This window comes from Pristis pectinata, chromosome 1, assembly GCF_009764475.1.
Source record: "Pristis pectinata isolate sPriPec2 chromosome 1, sPriPec2.1.pri, whole genome shotgun sequence".
Classification (NCBI taxonomy): domain Eukaryota; kingdom Metazoa; phylum Chordata; class Chondrichthyes; order Rhinopristiformes; family Pristidae; genus Pristis; species Pristis pectinata.
Genome location: NC_067405.1, coordinates 72,356,117 through 72,377,332, shown reverse-complemented (window position 1 = coordinate 72,377,332; position 21,216 = coordinate 72,356,117). Strand labels below are relative to the sequence as shown.

Below are 21,216 nucleotides of genomic sequence, written 5' to 3'. Positions count from 1 at the left end.
ATGCTGCATGGCGAGGGGAGGTTTGAAAGAGAGTACAGGCATCCCCTGTATTATGGGGGGTGGGTTGTCTTCATGGAAAATGGCCTGTATCACAATTTTCTGTCACACAAAGCCATATCATCTGCGTGTGCGCCAAGAAATGCACGTTCAAAGAAATTTGAAAATATTTATCAATTTAAAAATTCAGTGAATCAATTTTTATTCCATACCTCAGATATTTTGGTAGTGATTTGTGATTTCTGTAAGAGCAAATTTCTGTTACCCGAACTGCTGTAACACAGGGGTCATCTGTAGTTTAATATATCGATTGATGTAAGAGAAAGAAAAAGTGGAAAATAATGGAGGAATAATTCTTTTTATTATTATTTCCTTGCAGGCAATCTCCAGATTGTGTGAGGACAAATACAAGGACCTGGGCAAAGCTGCTATAAGGCGATCACTCAGCGCTGACAATTTGATAGGAATTAGTCGTTCTAATGCTATCCTTTCATAGGTCAGAGACTTTTCCATCAGCATATAATGTACCAGCAAAGACAGTGTCTTCCAATTGGGCAACTGAATCCTCCTGCAACTAAAACCAAGTTGCAGCTCCTGGCCTTAAAGAGCACACTTAGGAGATTTAATGTTGGCTGCCTCACTACAAGGCCCTTCTCAGAGAAAAGAGAAAAAAAATGTTCGGACACTACACTGATGCAGTGATGTACGACCTGCAGTGTGGAGAATTTTATGCTTACTGTGTAGGCCTGTAACTGAGGAGTACCTCAAGCTTTTTATTTTGTTCTAATTTTAGGAAATAACATCCAAAACAAATTGAAATCATGTAAAGTGAACTCTACAGGTAGGTTGGGACAACAGTAGCCCCCGGGAGAGTAAACAGATTTGGAATAGGGGCAAACTACTGATTCTGCATGGTGAAAGATTAACAAAGGTCTCTATTAAACATAGGATGGACCTAAACAGGGTGTAGCCACAGATGTATGCTTTAAAACTCAGAGATTTTCTTCCTTCCCCACTCTACCCTCCCCAACCCCTAAATAATATTTTTTCTCCAGTTGTTTGGTTGGTATTTACATTTTTTCCGAGCACTTTGGGGAAAGTATGCAAAATCTTACATTTTCTTAGCAGCTTTTACATAGTAAAACTTGCTAAAGCATTTTCAAGCAACATTTGACACTGAGCCACATTGGAGAGGTGACCAGAGGCTTCAAAGGAGAATTTTAAGGAGAGTCTTAGAGAAGAGAGAGGTGGTGTAGTTAAGGGAGGGCATTCCCTCACTTAAGAGTCTGGACAGTTGAAATATCACACATTTCTATCTCGTCCAACCTCCTATAATTACTTTTTAATTATAATGCTATTGGTGTCCAAAAATAAAACAATGGGAATACTACTGGAAATCTAAAATAAAAACAAAGATGCTGAAACCACTCAGCAGGTCAGTCAGCATCTGTGGAAACAGAATTAACAGTTCTAGCCAATGACCTATTACTCATGTGTTTGTTGGTTCAGACGGTTTTACCCCAAACACAGGGCTTTTGCTTTGTAACCAGCCTGAAGTAAAACTGATGCCCTGCAGAACTGGAATAGAGTTCCCAAAGAAGCAACTGGGTTTGAAGATGCAGCATTTTTAATACTTGCATTTTTTTCCAAATTGATCTAAATAAATTCTTTGTGAGATGTAGCAGGGGAAGAAAAGGTAAAATTGAAAGCCACTTGTAGTACCCAAGGGTTTCAGCCCATGTCCAACTCATTCAGCTGCTGACAAATTGCAGAGATTTACACCACAAAAATATTCAGCCTTTCTGATCTATGCTGGTGTTAATACTCACACAAAGTTCGCCCATCCTGCTTACCCTTTCAATAGATAAGTCATTCCCCTCTCCATCTTGCCTCCCCTTAAACATATCTGTGCTATTCACTTCAAGTATTTAATATAGCAGAGTATACTAAATTCTCTCCGTTCCAAGACTGAGACCTGTGGCCTTGGTTTGGAAAAATGGAAACATCTCTGCACCAAATCTTTAGCTGATATTAAAGCTGCCCATCAACTTTTATTTCTGCTGAGCAATATCTTTATTATAATTTACTAATGAAACAATGTTTCAGACAGCTAAATAGACACTTTAATTGGTACAATCCCATCACTTGGAACAAGTGAACTACTAAACTCACTGTAACCTGTCTATATTTAAGTCGAGTTTTTAACTCAACATATTCTTTCTTCAAAATGAAATTATTTGGTTTTATTTTCATTTGTTCCATTGTACAATTCACAATATTTTGAACTAGTAAAATTGGAAGCACATGGCATATATTACTGATTAAGGCATGAGGCAATGGTCTTTTCTTAAAGGAAGAAGGTTTGATTATGAACAAGGTCACTGATGTTCACCGGTGAATCATAGAAATGTGGGGTTAAAATATCTCCAAAACCCATTTAATAAAACTGAGAATGTTCATTCACCATCAACTAGAGCCCCTGGTAATAAACTGTTGAAACATGGCTTGAGCTTTTACTGCTGGTTTCCCATCACCACACTGCCACCTACTCTTGTTCCAACAATGCTTATATAAATAGATGCTATCCTTTGAGCCCAGAGCTTCAAACAAAGGCTCAAAAAACTGCAGAAGCAGCTATTGCAATGATCCAAACTTCTAATCAGCCTGTGTCTTTTCTCCTTCAAGCCCAGAGACCAAATGAAAGTTGAAGTACTTTTTTTTTGTTGTTCTTAACTTAAACAAGAAACCTCTATTAAAATATATACAGTTCCACAAAGACATTTTGATCTTTAGTGTTTTTTAAACTTGAGGAAGAAGCAGTGAGGCATATGCGATAGGGCCAACATAAAAGAGTTAAACAAGCGTGCAGGACAAAAGTGGCATTTTCAATGTGAAATATCAATGCTATTTCATTGTAAGGGTAATTCCATCAAATAGCTCTTTAGCAGAGTCCATATATTTCAAGAGAGAGTGAAGTGGACTTGTGCTGCTAATATTGAACTATGACGAGTTTGCCCAGAGACAGTGAGCAGTGATTTCCCCTATTTTTGTTCTCCAAATCCAACTGAGTGTTCCATTTGTGAAGACATCAAGATGATGAAAGCAGGTGCTGATTGATGCAATCAGAGAAACAAAAGCTGAATCTCCAGATACTGAGTAGTTGCAGTACAATGATTTGTAAATACTTCATCTCCTCTCTGATCAGAAATGTTATCTGTAGAGATGCCCTTCAACTAATTAACTCAATGCCTTCAAGGGCAACAGTTAAAAGAAATGTGTATCCACCTGAAAGTGAGGCAAACACACTGAGCCACTCCATGAACAGTGCATGATGTATGGCTGAATGGTAGTTAGCTGTATTGTGTAAATGACCCAGTAATGATGCACTTTGCAGCCACGAAAAATAACACAACACTATGTTCCCTGAGTAACTGGGGAATGGTGTGTTGCATTGGTTTTGCAGAATTCATAGTAAATAAATGACAGGTTGCTATTGTAAAGTATTATGCAGTTTCATCAGCTAGTTGAAACAGGCACAGGACATTAACCTAAGTATCAGACCAATCTTGGCAGTCGACCGTTATGGAATGCAGGCTATAAATAGTTTTGGTTGATGCACTGCAGCCAAGGCTGAAGGAATATTGGAGAAACATTCCAGTACAAAGGTGATCTTTCCCATAGGGATGGTAAGGCATCTCACTTTTGCCTGGACCAGTTCAGTATATACATCCTGAATAGAAAGGTATAGCATACCCTTGAGCTGAAACCTAGTGATAGAGGCTGCTTTACTAAAACCCACAAGGTGTTACTTGCATCAGCATCTTTTTGATTTTTCAAAGGGATTGAGGTGACAGATAACACCAGTTTGGATTTACATAGCAAAATATCCCAAGGCACTTAACAGTAGAATTACACAATAAAATTTGACATCAATCCACGTGGAAAATTACAGGAGATGACCATTAGTCTGGTGAAAGTCGTAGTTTCAATGGAGCCTCATTAGGGAGGAGAGCTAAGGGAGGACATATCTGCTTGGATAGCTTCTACCACTGGAAAAGGCGCAATTTTTGTGTGAAATTTGTCTTATGAAAAATATTAAGGGAGGGGGAAGAACTTGCAGTGAAATTTCTGCTATCTTGAGATACATCTTTCTCTCCCCATCCTCCACCACCTACCAGCACTCCAGAGATGACTAGTATTGTAGCTAGTGGTTAAACCAGAGACTGAAATGTCTGACAGTGAGCATATTTATTGTCTCTGTTCCTTCCAGTAACCTATAGTAGTGCAAACTGAACCAATGTCTTACTGAGTATACATTGAACATCCCCCTTTATTGCATACTATTGATTTAAGCTCATTTGATGAGGATGGCTTGGTTAAGGCTCTTGTGTCTTCATCTGGGACACCAATGGACACAGGGATCATTAATCCCTGTGTGTATTAATCCTTGTAAAATAATATTTTTCATATAAAAAGAGTAAGTGAGCAGATTTATTAGCAAACAAATAAAGCCCGCACAGTATACCTTTTTACTAATGTGTAACAAGGCATATCTTGCACCCTGTCACTTGTGTGGTTAGAATCTGTTATCAGTTGGGGGAGTTTGCTGTTGATTTTGTGAAAGGCTTGGGAATTGCCATTAGGATATTGTTAAAAAAAAACATTCTGTATAACATTGAATGTATTCAGAAGTAGGATGGATTTTAAAAAATAAGAGGGACCCTGTGATTTGCATAAGCCCTGGGTTTCTTATCACTTGAGGGGTGATGGTGCTCGAGGTGTGTATCGTCAGTCTTTGCTGATTTACTATTTGCCTTATTTGCTATACAACTTACTCAAGTTACCACTGACTTGCAGAATTTACACTCACCGTCCTCCTTGCAGGCTTATAGTACGGCAGTGCCTGGTTCTTTTCCATAAGTAGGGCACCCCCACTTGTGCCCCACCTACCTGCCTGTTTGCCATATGCAATTTCAGCACAGTAAGTAGTTATTTGTGAGGATTTTGCAACTCATCCCACAATGTATTTTTTTTACCAAAGTGCAATGTGGACTCAGCAGAAGCCCAGATTCACCATTCCAGCCAGCAGCTCACAAACAGTCAAGATCCTAAAAGGACTTTCACTATTAAAAATGTTGAAAAATCTTTTAAAACTTAAATTTAATACCCTGCTGGGTATTTGGAGCTGTGTCTTAATTCCCAGAATGTTGGCAATCCCTAAATGAAAAAATGGTGCCATAGACCAAGAATCTAATTCAAAATCTCTGGGTTCTGCTTGTGCTTTTGTGTGACATCCTTTTATTTGCAGGATTATTGGAGGAGGGTGTGGTGAGGTAAAGGCAGGTGCTTATTTTTTTTAAATCCCCTATAATCCTCTTTATGCTAGAATTTCCAAACATTGCAAAACCCAAAATTCTGAATAGTATAAAATGGAGGTGTAGAGTTTTAATGTCTGCCTATAGATGGTAATAATTTAGCAAAATTAGCATTTACTATGAGCCGGCTATGCAATCCAGAAGAATTTTAGCCACACAAAAATGTAGATGACCTCAGGTAATTTTTAACTATTTTGTAATGCTTGCCCATGTCACTTTTTCCTTGTAAGACATTTTGAAACGTGTTTCATCACTTCAATCTGGCCATGGTGTGTTTATGTATATGTGGTACATAATGTATTACCTTGTGGGATCTGGTTATAACAACTTTGCTTTATTACAATGAGATGAAAATTTACAGCACACCTTATGGCCTTTGTGCAACTGTCAAGGTCCAGTAGAATCTGTGTATGGCTTTGACATCTTGATCTTTTCTCTCGCTTCTTCCCAAAGATATCCTATGCTACCTTAATTTTTTTTCTAATGGAAAGCTTTTGGCATCTGACACTACTTTTTCTTTCTTCAGCAAAGACATTTTAATTCTCCTTAACTAATTTTTCTGCAGAATAAACCTTAGAATATCTAAGTCTGTGAACAATCTGCATTTTAAGTACCAATGCATTTTTATAAACTGCTAGAATGCTTCCTGGATTGGGTTTTTGAAGGGTGCTGTGTAACTTTGTGAAATGATTTTTATATTTTTATAGTGTCAGCATTTACCAAAAAAATGTTTAAGACTTAATGCTTTCGTATTGCCTGACTTTTCCTTTCACTCAAACAGTTCTCTCAAAATAGTAATCCATTTTATTTTCTCACCACCTGGCAGTGGAAATTCTTTCCAGAATGCTGTTGGATCCACTTGTTGAAACCACTGCAAGCCACTGCTGCTCTGCTTCCCATTTTAAATAGGTTTTTCACTGGCACAAAAGGGAATGCATGCAAATAGGTGTGAGGGGGAAAATAATTAGACTTTGTTTAAGTTTACACATCCAGTCTACCTCCAGAGAATCTTTACTGGAACCCTCGCACAGTGTAGCAATTTCTTTAAATGGCCAGATATCAGCAGTCCTCCATTTCATCAAAATGGGTGGATTCATTATTGGAACACAAATGATCGGCCTATACATGGAGTCTATAGGCCCTGCAATGTCTAACGTCCACTTTTGTATATTGTCTCCAAACTATTATAAGCAAGTTGTTGAGATCACTGTGTTAAAGGTGAGGTTGGCGTATTCAATAGTCACTTTCTAAGGGAGGAGAAGAACGTTGAAGGGTATGTAGGGGAAAAAGCCAGGGAGTGAGTGAAATTGGATGGATCTTTTAAAGAGATGTCACAGTCATGATGGGATGAATGACCACCTCAGATCTACCAGCTAATGTGCATGTGTATTCAAAGGTTACCTAGAATTGTAAAGTGTTTCAAACTACTACTGGCTGGTGTAAGCCAGTAGTTAAAGTGAGCCTTGGAGTAACTCTTAAAATGTTCCTATATTTAAAAAAATGTTCCTCTAATAAACCCACTAGATCCTTTCCAAATACCTGCAGTGAAGGCATGACTGAGGTTGTCTGTGCAAGAGAGAAATTTTAAAGGCTTGGCGTTCCTTTGCATAACCTATTGGACAACTGCAGGTAGTGCAACTCTGGCCTTGTCAATCATTGGGCACCTTCAGTTAACCACTTGAATTTTGATCTCAGACCACCAAATAGAAATTGCCTTAAAGGTAAATCCATAAACCGAAGTGACCAATTAAGGATCAATTGGAAAAAGTGGTCCTGAGTTTTGTTCTGTTGATTTGTGGGTTAACATCCATTGGTCTTTCCTGAGGTCATCCTACTGAGCAATGAAGGGGCCCAATGCATTCACCAACTCCATTGTACCAGCTTACAGACTAGTTGGCGTGTGAACTTGCCCCCATTTTATCAATTTTTAGCCTTTGGATGGAAATTGTTAAGGCAAGCAGACTGCCGGCTTACCCACCTGCTCTCCTAAGAACTAATTTGCTGGTTTTTGAACTTGAACCCAGTGAAGTCAGTTGGTGATACAAAGTGTTTGAAATATTTAGCAGGTCAGACCTTATTTGCGGAGAAAGAAGCATTTCCAAAAACCTTTGATCTTAACAGAGGAGTGCAAATACTGTTTATGTGGCCCAAACTGTTGAGTATTTCTATATTTTCCCTCTTCAGTCCACTGGGTGATCTTTCTTCCTCAAGCAGCAGCAGGTGAGGGAGGGGAAATAGTCAAGTGGTACTCAAATTATATAATTACTCTCCCTCATATTAATCCACGTTGCTTTCAAAATGGCCCAAATATTCTATCAGTAGATACTCTTTTAATCCATCTTTATTTTAAATTTTCTTGCAATTTTGAATTACAATTTCCCGCATGTATGTTCCTAACCTGTTGGGGCCATTGACAGCTCAGTTATTGATTAACTGCCATAATCAGCTGCAATCTACATGTTCCATTGTTGCATCAAGATGGTCACTCCCAGCCATTCTAAAGCTGTTCCTTGTTTCTTTACATCTTGCGGAGCCAGTCTTTTGAAAAGCTGTGCAGCTCGAGTTGCCAACTCTTGATAGATTACTAGAAGTGTTATGATCTCTTACCTTAAATCAGACCGTCTTTTTCCCACCCTCCCTTCTGTAGATAATAAAAGCTCTTAAGAGAAAACTTTAAAAAGCTAACTGTGATCTTTCTCTTGGGAGTTGCTCATGGCATAGTGCTTCAGCTTCCAGGATGTACCTGGAGATCTGGCAACCCTGCCTGTAGCTGGCATTTGTGTGTGTGTGTGTGTGTGTGTGTATGTGTGTGTGTGTGATGGGTAATCTGTGGAGGGGGAAGTTTCAGGCAACAGAGAGAAGTGGTGCAGAACACTGCAACTTCAAACAAACTGTTCAGATGCTGCTACCAAACCTCACTTGGAAACTTGTGAAATCTTGATTTATATTTCTGCATTTTAAGTAGAATTTCTGTACCTATGTGTGATTTTTAAACAAACATAATATATGCATATGTGTATATATAATGGTAGAATAATATATATCTGCAAACTACGGTTTGTAACTAATGCAAACATATTTTATAAAAGAGTTTTAAATAAGTTTATAATTCAACCTTTTGTTTTGTAGCTGAGAGTGGCGTGATTGTGGATATTATATATTTTGTAATACCCCAGGCTGCCCTACTAATAAAATCTACTGTAGTAGTTGGTGAAAAGAGTATGATAAAAAACTGTGAACAGTTCAAATATTAGCCATTGACTAAATCAGTATTACCAAGATAAATTGTGAATAAAATTGTTTATTTTGTTTTGCTTTGTTTCTTTAACGAATTGCATTCGTCTGATTTGTCCCGTGATGCTGGATGTTACAAGGAGAGGTATTTCCGCATTCGCCAATGCCTTGCGTATAATATGAAATGGTTATTTGGCCAAGGGTTCCCACCAGCCCCCGCACCGTTGGGTATGCACGCATCTGGTTCACTTGTTAATGTTTTTTTGCAGTTGATAGTCTAGTCAAAGGTTGCAGCGGGTTCCGAGCTTTGGAGGAGAGGACAGTTTGTGGAACTGCTCCTGCCAGTGGGTCGTGTACCTGAGAATGGCGAACAAAGAGTGGAAAAAATGAAGATTGTCATTGTACAGGAACCCTGACAGTGTTGATCATGTTTTTACCTCCTTGCTGTGACTTGCACATTGAGCGAATGGAAGCACCTCGTATTTAGGCTGATACTCCACTGAATGAAGCCTCGTTTAGAAGGATCTCGTGTTTTTAGTTTTAATGTTGAATGAGGTGATGTTATTAAGTACAAAATCCTTTCACTTTGTTACTGTTTAGCAACATCTCTCGTCATTTCGGTTAATTGTTTGCGTCGATTTTCTTTTGTGTGTACGTTTGCCTCCTACAGATTAAATCTGAATAAAGAGGTAGCGTCGTACAACAAATGGTTATCCTGGAATACAAGATGCTGGAGTGGCGCAAAATGCTCAAGAGGGGTATTACTTAATGTTTAGTTTTAAAACTCTATCCGTTCTTCAACAGGGATGCAAGTTAAGAGGGTTCCTTCAGCGAACGGCCTCATTTCTCAATAACTGCCAATGGACATTTAGGGTTTTACCTCGCACATTCCCCGGGTCTAAGGTTGGGAATAACACAAAATGCGCTTGTAAGTGGGGGGCGAGAGCTTTCGCCGAGCCTGGGCGGGGTAGGAGCCGTGTGCCACAAGTTTAATGGGAGAATGTACCGCAGTTTGTCAGCATTGAAAGGGCACCCGAGCTGTTTACACGCTGCGTCTTTGCCAACATTTCCAGCCTAGATTCCACAGGTGCTTGGGAGAGGGTGGGGAAGACCTGTTGTTGAAATATCTCTGTAACATTTAAAGAGAAAGTCTCGATTTTTATTTGAAAATTAACAAACCTGGTCCATTCCAGTGTTTAGAAGTCGGCTTGATTTCATTTTCTTCCTGTGCCTGGTCTTTGTCCCCTTGAGAAGTCAGGGTCTGGAGAAACGCCCTTCCCTCATCCAATGGGATGGTGCTGCCTGCGAAACGCCCTGCATCTCACTGGCAATCTGCACCTCGCAAGAGTTCAGATCTGATACGTTGCACAAAGTTTCAGTACAAAGTGTGCTACAGGCAGTATTGTTCTGCTCTGCCGTTCAATTAGCTCATCATTGACCCGCGTTTCGCTTTGTTTACCTGTCGAGGTATCGATCTTGGAAACAATAAATGCCTCCGCAAGTGCAGAGCTTTGAAGTGACCACACACTCCATCTCCGTACACCGGAGAGATAGCTCACTCCCCATTATGTTCTAATCCCATTGAGATAAATTTGCCAATAACCTAATTACAAAGGCTCTTCCCAAACTTCAGGATGACTTAAAATAATTGCAGAAAAGCACGGCTGATTTTGGCAAATCAAGCAATATTTACAGATGCTTGAAATCTGAAACAAAAACAGGAAAGGTTCTGAGGAAAGGCCTTCGACCTGAAACCTTAACTGTTTCTCTCTCCACAGATGCTCCCTGACCTGCTGAGTATTATCAGCTTTTTCTGCTATAGTTTGGCATGATGCTTTTTATTGATAGTTGCACATGCAGAAGTCAGTAGGCATATTTGTTTCTGGGGCAACAGCTTATACTACCTCAATGTCTTTTATTCTTTATATACTTGCCTTCATTAGCCAGGGCATAGAATATAAGAGCAGGGAGGTCTTAGACCACAGCTGGAATATTGTGTGCAGTTCTGGTTGCCACAGCATAGGAAGGAGGTGATTGCACTGGAGAGGGTGCAGAGGAGATTCACCAGGATGTTGCCTGGGATGGAGGGCTTCAGAAACAAGGAGAGACTGGATAAACTGGGTTTGCTTTCCTTGTAGCAGAGCCAGCTGAGGGGGGACCTGTAAGAGGTGTACCAAATTATGCAAGGCACATATAGGATAAATAGTAAGAAACCTTTTCCCATGCCCGAGTTGTCTAAAACCAGAGGTTTAAAATGCAGTTGTTACATTTATCAACAATAGAAGCTTTTGCACTTGGCTGGTTTGCAAGCTGCTGCAGTAAGCAGTGAAACGTCCTGTGGCATAAGTCAGCAGAGGCAACTTGCAAGAATCCTGAGGCAAAGTTTCCGATGGTGAGGGTGACCCTGACTTTCACTGCAGGAATTTCTGCTTGTTTGCTAGACAAACCTCAAGTAGCAATATTGGTTTTATATTGTACTGAATTTCTGTATACTTCCCACAGCTATTCCATAGTTACACAAACAGTTCCATCCAACTTAAGGTGTTCACCTTGGGTTATTCCATTAAAGTCCGCAATAGGTTTTAGGCTTTGATTGGCATATTGATCTTTCTTTCAGATTGTGACTTAGATCTGGTTTGCTACTGAACCCTAAATCTGTTCCACCCAACCACTTGTTGGTTCTACAAACAGTTTCGCAAATGGTTCTGGATATGCTTGCAAAATTTATGGGTTTTATGGTTTGCTGTTTTGCATATTTCTAAGTGTATTTGAAACATTCAAATTTCCACTTTGAGTTGTGTTGACTTTGATTTTGTTGTCTGATCTCCATATGACAACGCAGTCAGGACTCAAGCTTATTCTCACAATCAGGGAGGTACATTGGTACAGTTGGTAGAGCCACTGCCTCACTGTGCCAGAGACCCAGGTTTGATCCCAACCTCAGGCGTTGTCTGTGTGGAGTTTTCATGTGCTCACTGTGACCACATGGGTTTCCTCCAGGTGCTCTCGTTTCCTCCCACATCCCAAAGACGTGCGGTTTGGTGGGTTAACTGGCCACTGTGAATTGCCACTGATGTGTGCGTGACGGGTAGAATCTGGAGGGAGTTGATGGGAATGTGGGATCAGTGTTAAGTGGGTGGTTAGCAATCGGCACAGACTTGGACACAGAAAGACCTGTTCCTGTGCTGTATCTCTCTGACTCCCAAAAATTTTATGGTTTCTTATGGGGTTGAAAGAAGATCATTCTAAGTCAAGCCAAAGGATAATGGATACTGAAACATGATAATACAATATGTTTTTAAATTTGTTCCAAGAACCATGGATATGGGGTTGGTGCAGGAAAGTATCACTGAAATAAAGAATTAGCCATGACCTGAATAGCAGAGCAGGTTCGAAGGGCTGAATTGCCTACTCCCACTCCCATTTCTTACGCTCTAATTCTGAAATCCATCACACCACAACACAACCAGCGCTCTCTAAGCCTATGAATATATGAATTGCTTGTGAACATTGAAATAGAAGATAAAGGTTTCATGACCAATGTTTCTTTTTCCAGTTGGCTGGGCAATTTTATCCATCTAGGCATCGCTTTATATTGATAATGGACAGCTAACACTGGTAATTAGGCTTGGTATTTGATGGGCACATTAAACATGATCAAAACTGGAAAGAACAATAAGGCCAGCAGTGATATAGCATCTTATATTTCTGTACATCCCAAAGGGTTTTTACAACCCATGGAATATTTCCTCTGGGTTGGCTTCTATAGTATTAAAAAATGTGAAAAGAATACAAACTCCTTTTTTCTACATCCCATCCAACCCTCCAACAATAAAATAATTTGTTTTTAAACTTCTATTGCTAAATTGTCTAGCAAAAGCAATTGAATGTTAATGTTTAATGCTGTGTAACTATGATGAATTGGCTCTTCAACTTAGCAGTCAGGTGTCAGCTTTTTGCCTCTGCTGTAGAGAGAGCTCTCACCTCTGAGCCAATGCAGCTGGTTGGGGTGAAGCCCCACACCAGACCTGAGCATGTCAAACAGACTGAGACCACAGTGCTGTACTAAGGGGGCACTGCATTGTTGGGGGAGACATCTGTTGGTTGAGACTTTCAAGCCAACCTAAAAGTTCCACAACATTAGTTCAAGAAACAACAGGACCTTCTTTCAAATATCCTGGCCAAAATCTATATCCTCACCAACATCACTGAAGCAGATGATCTGGTTGTTGTTGCATTGCTATATTTAGATCCATGCCATGTGGAAAATGGCTGCCACATTTCCAAAATTTAAACAGTGATGAACTTCAAAAGTGCTTAAGGACATCATAATGATTAGCTCCATGTAAGTGCACCTCTTTGATCTACATTTCAGTGGGGTGGTGAGTTGAGACTGTGTCTGTCTGTTTTGGGGTTTACTTTGTGTAGCCATGAGGAGGTTTGGAAGATTAAAGTTGTCTTCTTAGGTGCACAGTCGTACAAAGCAGATGCAGAGCAAATATTTAGTTGTCAATCATTGCTGGTGTACAAAAGCAGAAATATTCAAGCAACAAAAGAAAGTACCATTCTCTGGTCCTTTCAATCTCATCCTGTGATGTCATCAACCTGGCAGCCTTTGCATTGCAAGGAGCGTTTCGAGTAACAGCGATGGGCAAATGCTCTTTGTGTTCTGGGCTGTTGATAAAATGCACTTGGCTGTCTTGAGTGAATGGAGAGGCTACTTGCGTTTCCACACTATGCAGTGTTTGCAATAACCTATCGCAGACAACAAGGCCCCACCTCTTATTGTTGATCAGGGAACAATACAACACTGATAGAGGCCATTCAGTCCATTATGTCTGTGACTCTTTAAAAGAGCTATCAGAGTTGTCCCATGTCCCTGCATTTTCCCCATTTCTTCCTTTTAAGTGAAAGTCCCTTTTCCCTTTGAAAGTGAACGTTGAATCTGCTTCTACCACTTTTTCAAGCAATACATTCATATCAACTCCTCTGCAGAAAAAAAATCCCATCTTCCCTTTGTTGTTGCCAGTTTTTTTTTGCTGATTGATCTTTCTGCCTAGAAAGTATCTCCCTATTTACTCCCTCAAAACTAATAATTTTGAACACTTCATATAAGCCTTCTCTTAACCTTCCATGCCCAAGGGAGAATAATCTTAGTTTCTCTAGATCCTACACACATGCTCCACACCATTCACCTTTCTTCCTCTTACCCCACAAGGAAATTGCAGTTGGATAGGCTTCTTTTGCAACTCCATATTTTGGAAGGCAGCACAGTGGCGTACCTGGTAGAGCCGTTGCCTCACAGCACCAGAGGCCCAGGTTCAATCCTGACCTTGGGCACTGCCTGTGTGGAGTTTGTACTTTCTCCCTGTGACCGCGTGGGTTTCCTCCCACATCCCAAAGATGTGCGGGTTGGTAGGTTAATTAGCCACTGTAAATTGCTCCTAGTGTGTGGGTGATTGGTAGATTCTGGGGAGAGTTAATAAGAATAAAGGGAGAATAAAAAATGGGATTAATGTAGGATTAGTGCAAATGGTTGGTTGATGGTTGAGATGGGCAAGGTGGGTCCTGGGACCTGATTCCGTGCTGTATCTCTGTGTGATGTTATAAATAAAATCAACTGTCTACCCCATTGAGCCCCTTCCATTATTTTCTCAAATTTCTCTTCAATCAAATTAATCGAAGCATGGTTTACTTTGCATCAGTCTTAAGTAAAGAGGATGCTGCCAATATTACAGTAGAGGAGGAGACAAAAGCAAGATTATATTAAATAAAAAATAATAAAGATAAAGTACTTAACATCCTCGATGTTGAAAAGTGACGACTCAGAAGTGATGGGAGACCAGTTTACTTAGTGAAGAATGAGTGGCATTTCCAACTTTGGAGGCATATTTCCATTCTCCCATGATATGGGGATGGTGTGGGTGGACTGAAGGATAGCAGATGTTGCCCCCATTTGAAAAAGGGGGGAAGAATAAGCCTGACACCTACTGCGGCAGGGAAAATTACAGGGGCAATGTTTCAGGGCAAAGTTAAATGGTGACACAAGGGACTGCAGATGCTGGAATCTGGAGCTAAAAATAATCTGCTGGAGGAACTCAGCGGGTCGAGCAGTGTCTGGGAGGGGAGAGAAATTGTCGACGTTTCGGGTTGAGACCCTGCATCAGGACTTCAAAATTAAGTGGCATCTGGATAGGAAGGGTTCAGAGGGATATGGGCCAAAGGCAGACGAGTGGAACCAGCTCAGTTAGGCAACTTGGTCGGTATAGATGAGTTGGGCCTGTTTCCATGATGTATAACTTTATGACTCCAAGTACGGGCCAATGTTTCTTTTTCCAGTTGGCTGGGCAATTTTATCCATCTAAGCGTCGCTTTATATGATATGGACTGCCAACACTGGAAATTAGGCTTTGTATTTGATGGGCACATTATGTTAGAGTGTTACCATTGAACATAAAGAATGTTAGCACTGGTTTGTCAAGGATAAATCATGTTTGATTAATTTTATTGAATTCTATTAAACAATAATGAAGTGGTCTGCAAAAAAAGTTTGATAATGCAGCACAAAAGAGATATTAAGATGAGGAGATTGGAGGAGGAGTGCCTGAGTGGATTAGACATCAGCTGTGGGACAGAAAGTGGAGAGGTGTATGGTTATCTCTCACACAGGAGTGAATTATCCAATAGTTTCCCCAGGGGTCATATTTGGGACCACTTCTGTTTTTGATATGTGATGAGTGGCTTGGATTTGACCACACTGAACATCGTCTTAAAGTGCAAAGGGATACAAAACTAGGAAATGCAGTAGACGACGACAGGGGCAGACATGGTCAGGCTCCTGAAGTGAATAAAAACATGACAGATAATGTTTAATGTGTAAGGTGAAACCTCTTAGTAGAGGGGATGAGGAAAAGTAATACACAGTAACTGGTACAATTTAAAGAGGGCCCAGATAAAGAGAAATAGGAGAGGGGTGTGTGCTGGGGATTGGAGATTCTTCTGCCCTTAAGGAGCTGTGTTACAATGGTGCTGTGCCAGTGACCCACAACCCTTCATCCTAATGTCTCTGGCACTAAGGTCACACTCCTGCCGAGTAAACTTTCAATATGTAGCTCATTGCTTTCCCTGTTGATGCCACGTAAGTGCTTATAAGCATTCAAGCACCATGCACCTGTGGTCCTCCTCCTGTGCTGACGCCAAAGCTCTGACTATTGAAGGACACCTGACCAGTGATATGCACCAATGCAAGTACTTGTTCCATTGTATTTTGGCTGCATGGGGTGTGCTGGGCTGGGCTCCCAGACTTACAGAGAGGGAGTGTTAAAACTTGGACTCCCAAGATTCATGTTCTTAGCCATCAAACTTTAGCAGACAAGTGCTTTTCTGCAGCAGACCTGCTCTATTGCATCACATTGACTCACACACAAACTAATCCTCCCGTTACATTAAAATTAAAACAAAACTGCAGATGCAGGAAATCTGAAATAAAAACAGAAGGTGCTGGAAACATTGAGCAGGTCAGGCAGCATCTGTGGATGGAGAGACAGAGTTAACGTTTCAGGTTGGCACCAGTTCTGATGAAAGGCTTCTGAACTGAAACATGAACTCTGTTCCTCTGTCCGACAAGTGTGGGACCAGGGCCCCGGTGAGTGAAGGGGATCGTGGGAACAGGGGCCCCGGTGTGTGGGAAGGGAGTGCAGCATACATCACCCAGTGAGCCAGATGCCGAACCACAATGATTTCTGAGTCACCAGATCACAGATTATCGGAGTGTGACCTTCTCCCTTTTATCTTGCAGGGTAAGGCTGTGAGGATAGAAGGTAGCCTTACCTGGGAGAAGGGTCCTCCTCCTCCGGCCTCCAAGACCTCCCCAGGTGGTTCAGATACGGGGGCAGGGGTAATGCAACAAGTGACCCCCTACCAGAGCCAAGTACATGGTGGGTGAAGGTAACCAGGCAACCAAGCTGCTTGCTCAGGTGCACCCTCCTCTCACTGCACCACCCATGTACATTTACCTGCCTCCTCAGCACTCCTATTAACCGAGCCTGCACTCCCAGTTACCCTGTGTCTATTTTCCTTTATCATTACAAGGTCACAAGGGATACCAGTTGTGCAGAGCACTCCACCCCTATCTGGGAATCCTTCCGGTGAAGCTGCTCCCATAAGAGTTGGTGGAACTTGATCGAGTAACACAAAGGAATACAATTTGTTTCAGTGTGTGATTGGGAGGTTTGCCCAGAGGTGGTGGTGTTCCCATGTGTCTGCTGCCCATGTCCTTCATGCTGACAGAGACCCTGGGTTTGGGAGGTTCTGTCAAAGCATCCTCGGCAAGCTGTTGCAATGCGTTGTGAAGATGGTACACACTGCAGCCACTGTACGCCAGAGGTGGAGGGAATGAGTGCTTAGTGTGGTAGGCTGAGTAACAATGGTTTGCTCTGTTCTGGACGGTGCCAAGCTTCTTGAGAGATGTTGGAGCTGTACTCATCCAGGATGCTGGCGAGCATGCCATCACACCCGGGACTTGTGCCTTGTCGATGCTGGGAAGGCCTTGGAAAGTCAGGAGATGAGTCACTCACCTCAGGGTAGCCGGTCTCTGACCTGTTCTTGGATAATTCTCTGGTCACTGGAGACGCCCCACGATATTGATGGTAGAAGACTCAGTGATGATAATGCCATTGAATGGAAGGGCAGATGGTTGGAATTAGGCATTGCTACTTGGTGGCTCAAAAGATACGTGTTACTTACCAATCCATATTTGATAGCATAACTAAGAGGAATAGTTTCTCGTAGCAGAAAGGTCAGTAGCCAGACAAATCTTGATATTATTCAATGTAGGTTAAGAAGACAATTACCCAGCAAATGATTATGATTTGGAACGTACTGGACAAAGGGGTGGATGAGAAATGTAGTACAGCAATCTAACCAGAATTACATAACTACTTGAAATGTACAGACCACAAATACAAAGCAGTAGGGTGCCATGAGTTGGCAGGCATTTTGTACAGTGCAGACTATGTCGATGGGCTGAACTCCCTTGGGTGTTGCATAATTCTAACATGTTATGTTAAATGTGGAAAAATGTGACTTCATCCACTTGGTAGAAAAAATAGGAAGGCAGAGTATCTTTTAAATACTGAGAGACTGGAAGTTGTTGTTGTTCAGAGGGACCTGAGTGTCCTTGTATGTGAATTATTGAATGTTAACATGCAAGGCCAGCAGGTTATTATGAAGGCAAATAGTACATGATCCTATAGTACAAGAGGATTTGAGTACAAGAATTAAAGACATCTTATTGCAATTATATAATTGCCCTATATAATTGCGCTGGGAGTCTTTAACTCTTGTACCCAAATAAACTGCACTGATCCATTGTGTACACAGGTCTGGTCTCCCCATCTGAGGATTGATATACTTGTGATAGACAACGGATTGATTCCTGGGATGGTAGGTTTGTCGCCTGAGGAGATTAAGCAGCCTGGGCCTATACTCTCTAGAGTTTAGAAGAATACAAAGTCCTTACAAGGCTTGACAATGCAGATGCAGGGTGATGTTTCCCTGGCTGGGGTGTCTTGAACCAGGGGTCACAGTCTCTCAATAAGTAGCTGGCCATTCAGGACTGAGATGAAAGGAAGTGTCTTTGGAATACTCCAACCAAGGGGACTGTCAAAGATCAGTCTTTGAATATATTCAAAGCAAGAGATTGATAGATTTCTGGATATTGAGAGAATCAAAAGATACAGGATGAGTGCTAGAAAGTGGCACTAAGGTGATAGGTCAGCCGTGATTATTAAATGGTGGCCAGGTAGCCTACTCTTACTCTTTCCTCCCTCTTGGTAAAGGCATCTATTCACCCCATTGGATCAATGTGGTAACATGTCCAACACTCACATCATTGTGAATCAAAAAGTTTCTCCTAATTTCTTTATCAATATATTAGTGACTCTTAAAGAAGTTTTGATACTGATGAGGAAGAAGAGTTTGGAAGGCACAGGATAGGTCGAGGTAGTTAGCATGGAAGAAGTAAGTCCGAACACTACATCAGACCAGTTTGTCTGCGATGCTGATTCTCTGTAATTGTTTTCTGTCTCTGACTTCGGTGGCTGTTTCAAAACAGACAAGGCATCTCTTCAGTTAAGGGAATCATTGTCTACAGGCAAATGTCCACCTGCCTTCTTCCAGCACACACACACCCCACTAGCTGTGCATGCTTTGAAAGTAAGTTTGCTTGAGCATACAACACGCCGCCAGCTTCAGAACCACAGCAACTGCTTCCTCTGCGCACCATTGTAACACTGGCATTCTTGGTTCCTCTGCTGTTTCAGAGCCAAACTGATGGAAAGTTTACTCTATAAACTTGAAGTTACCATTCTATATATACCATCCTGGACCATATTCAGGGATTCGTCTGCGGATCTGAATGAATATGCCACGGCTGTAACCGACTTCATCAAGGCCTGCGTTGATGAGTGTGTGCCTTCGAGAACATACCAAGTCTTCCCAAACCAGAAGCCCTGGATGAACCAGGAGATTCACAGCCTGCTGAGGGCTAGATCTGTGGCGTTCAAGACCAGCGATCCAGAACCCTACAAGAAGTCCAGGTACGACCTACAGAAGGCCATCGTGAGACCGAAAAGGCAATCCTGTGTGAAGTTAGAGACACAATCAGATGCAGGACAGCTGTGGCAGGGTTTGCATGCCATTACTTCCCATAAGGCAAAACCTAACAGCATAAATGGCAGTGACGCTTCACTCCCCGATGAGCTCAACGTGCTCTATGCATTGCTTTCAAAGGGAGAATAACACTACACCTGTGTGAATCCCCACAGCACCCGGCGACCCTGTGATCTGTCTCGGAGGCCGATGTCAGAACATCCTTCAAGGGGGTGAACCCTTGCAAGGTGTCAGACCCTGACAGTGTACCTGGCAGGGTACTGAAAATCGGTGCCAACAACTGGCTGGAGTGCTCAAGGACATCTTCAACCTCTCACTGCTGCGGTCGGAGGTTCCCACCTGCTTCAAAGGGCAGCAATCATACCGGTGCCCAAGAAGAGCAGGGCGAGCTGCCTCAATGACTATCGCCTGGTTGCACTCACATCTACTGTGATGAAGTGCTTTGAGAGTTTGGTCATGGTTAGAATTAACTCCTGCAAGGACCTGTAACCGCTGCAATTTGCCTACCGCCACAACAGGTCTACAGCAGACGTAATCTTACTGGCTCTCCACTCTGCTTTGGAGCACCTAGACAACTGCACAACATACGTCAGGCTACTGTTTATCGATTACAGCTCGGCGTTCAACACCATCATCCCCTCAGTACTATTCAACAAGCTTCAAAACCTGGGCCTCTGTACCTTCCTCTGCATCTGGATCCTCAGCTTCCTTATCAGGAGACCACAGTCAGTGCGGATCGGTAGTAACATCTCCTCCTCGCTGACAATTGACACAGGTGCACCGTAAGGATATGTGCTTAGCCCACTGCTCTGCTCTCTCTACACTCATGACTGTGTGGCTAAGCACAGCTCAAACACCATCTATAAATTTGCCAATGACACCACTTTTGTTGATAGAATCTCAGATGGCGTTGAGGAGGCGTACAGGAGTGAGATAGATCAGCTGGTTGAGTGGTGTCGCAACAACAACCTTGCACTCAACATCAGCAAGACCAAGGAATTGACTGTGGACTTCAGGAAGGGGAAGTCGGGAGAACACACACCAATCCTCATTGAGGGGTCAGCGGTGGAAGGGGTGAGCAGCTTCAAGTTCCTGGGTGTCAACATCTCAGAGGATCTATCCTGAGCCCAACACATTGATGCAATCACAAAGAAGGCACGCCAGTGGCTCTACTTCATTAGGAGTCTGAGGAGATTTGGTATGTCACCAAAGACTTACAAATTCCTGTAGATGTACGGTGGAGAGCATTCTGACTGGTTGCATCATAGCCTGGTATGGAGGCTCCATTGCACAGGATTGAAAGAAGCTGCAGAGGGTTATAGACTCAGCCAGCTCCATCACAGGCACAATCCTCCCCACCACTGAGGACATCTTCAAGATGCAGCGCCTCAAGAAGGCGGCATCCGTCACTAAGGACCCTCACCATCCAGGTCATGCCCTCTTCTCATTACTACCATTGGGGAGGAAGTACAGGAGCCTGAAGACCCACACTCAATGTTTCAGCTTCTTCCCCTCCGCCATCAGATTTCCGAATGGCCCATGAACCCATGAACACTACCTCGTTATACCTTCTTTTGCACTATTTATTTATTTTGTAATTTATAGTAATTTTATGTCTTTGCACTGTACTGCTGCCACAAAACAAAAAATGTCATGACATATAAGTCAGTGATAATAAACCTTATTCTGCTTCTGATTCTGATAGACTGCCCTGAAGTTTCATGCAGCTACTTCGTACTATTACTGGGGTTTACTTTAAGACAAGCCCCTTACACCGCAAGGTGCACTACAGCAATGAGCAAAGTTATTTACTGACAGCCCTGAGTTATCCCTAAGTGCTTCACAGCTCATTAATAACTCCTGGTCATGGTCATTCTAGCAGGCAATCTATGCACAGCAAGATCCCACAGGCAATGTACCAATTGCCATCATATGTTTC

At 42.0% G+C, this 21,216-nt stretch overlaps 1 protein-coding gene across 4 annotated transcripts in view; it reads left to right on the top strand.

Annotated features, from left to right (window-relative positions):
- ccnyl1 (cyclin Y-like 1) overlaps window positions 1-8,631 on the top strand; it is a 63,769-nt gene extending 55,138 nt beyond the window's left edge. Inside the window, exon 11 of one of the 4 annotated variants that reach the window (XM_052028857.1) lies at window positions 377-8,631. In XM_052028857.1, the coding sequence (XP_051884817.1) occupies window positions 377-493 (117 nt within the window). In that variant the 3' untranslated portion in view covers window positions 494-8,631. The remainder of the gene's footprint in view (window positions 1-376) is intronic. The other 3 variants (XM_052028873.1, XM_052028864.1, XM_052028848.1) reach the window with 3 other exon arrangements.
- The last annotated feature ends 12,585 nt before the right edge of the window (window positions 8,632-21,216 follow it).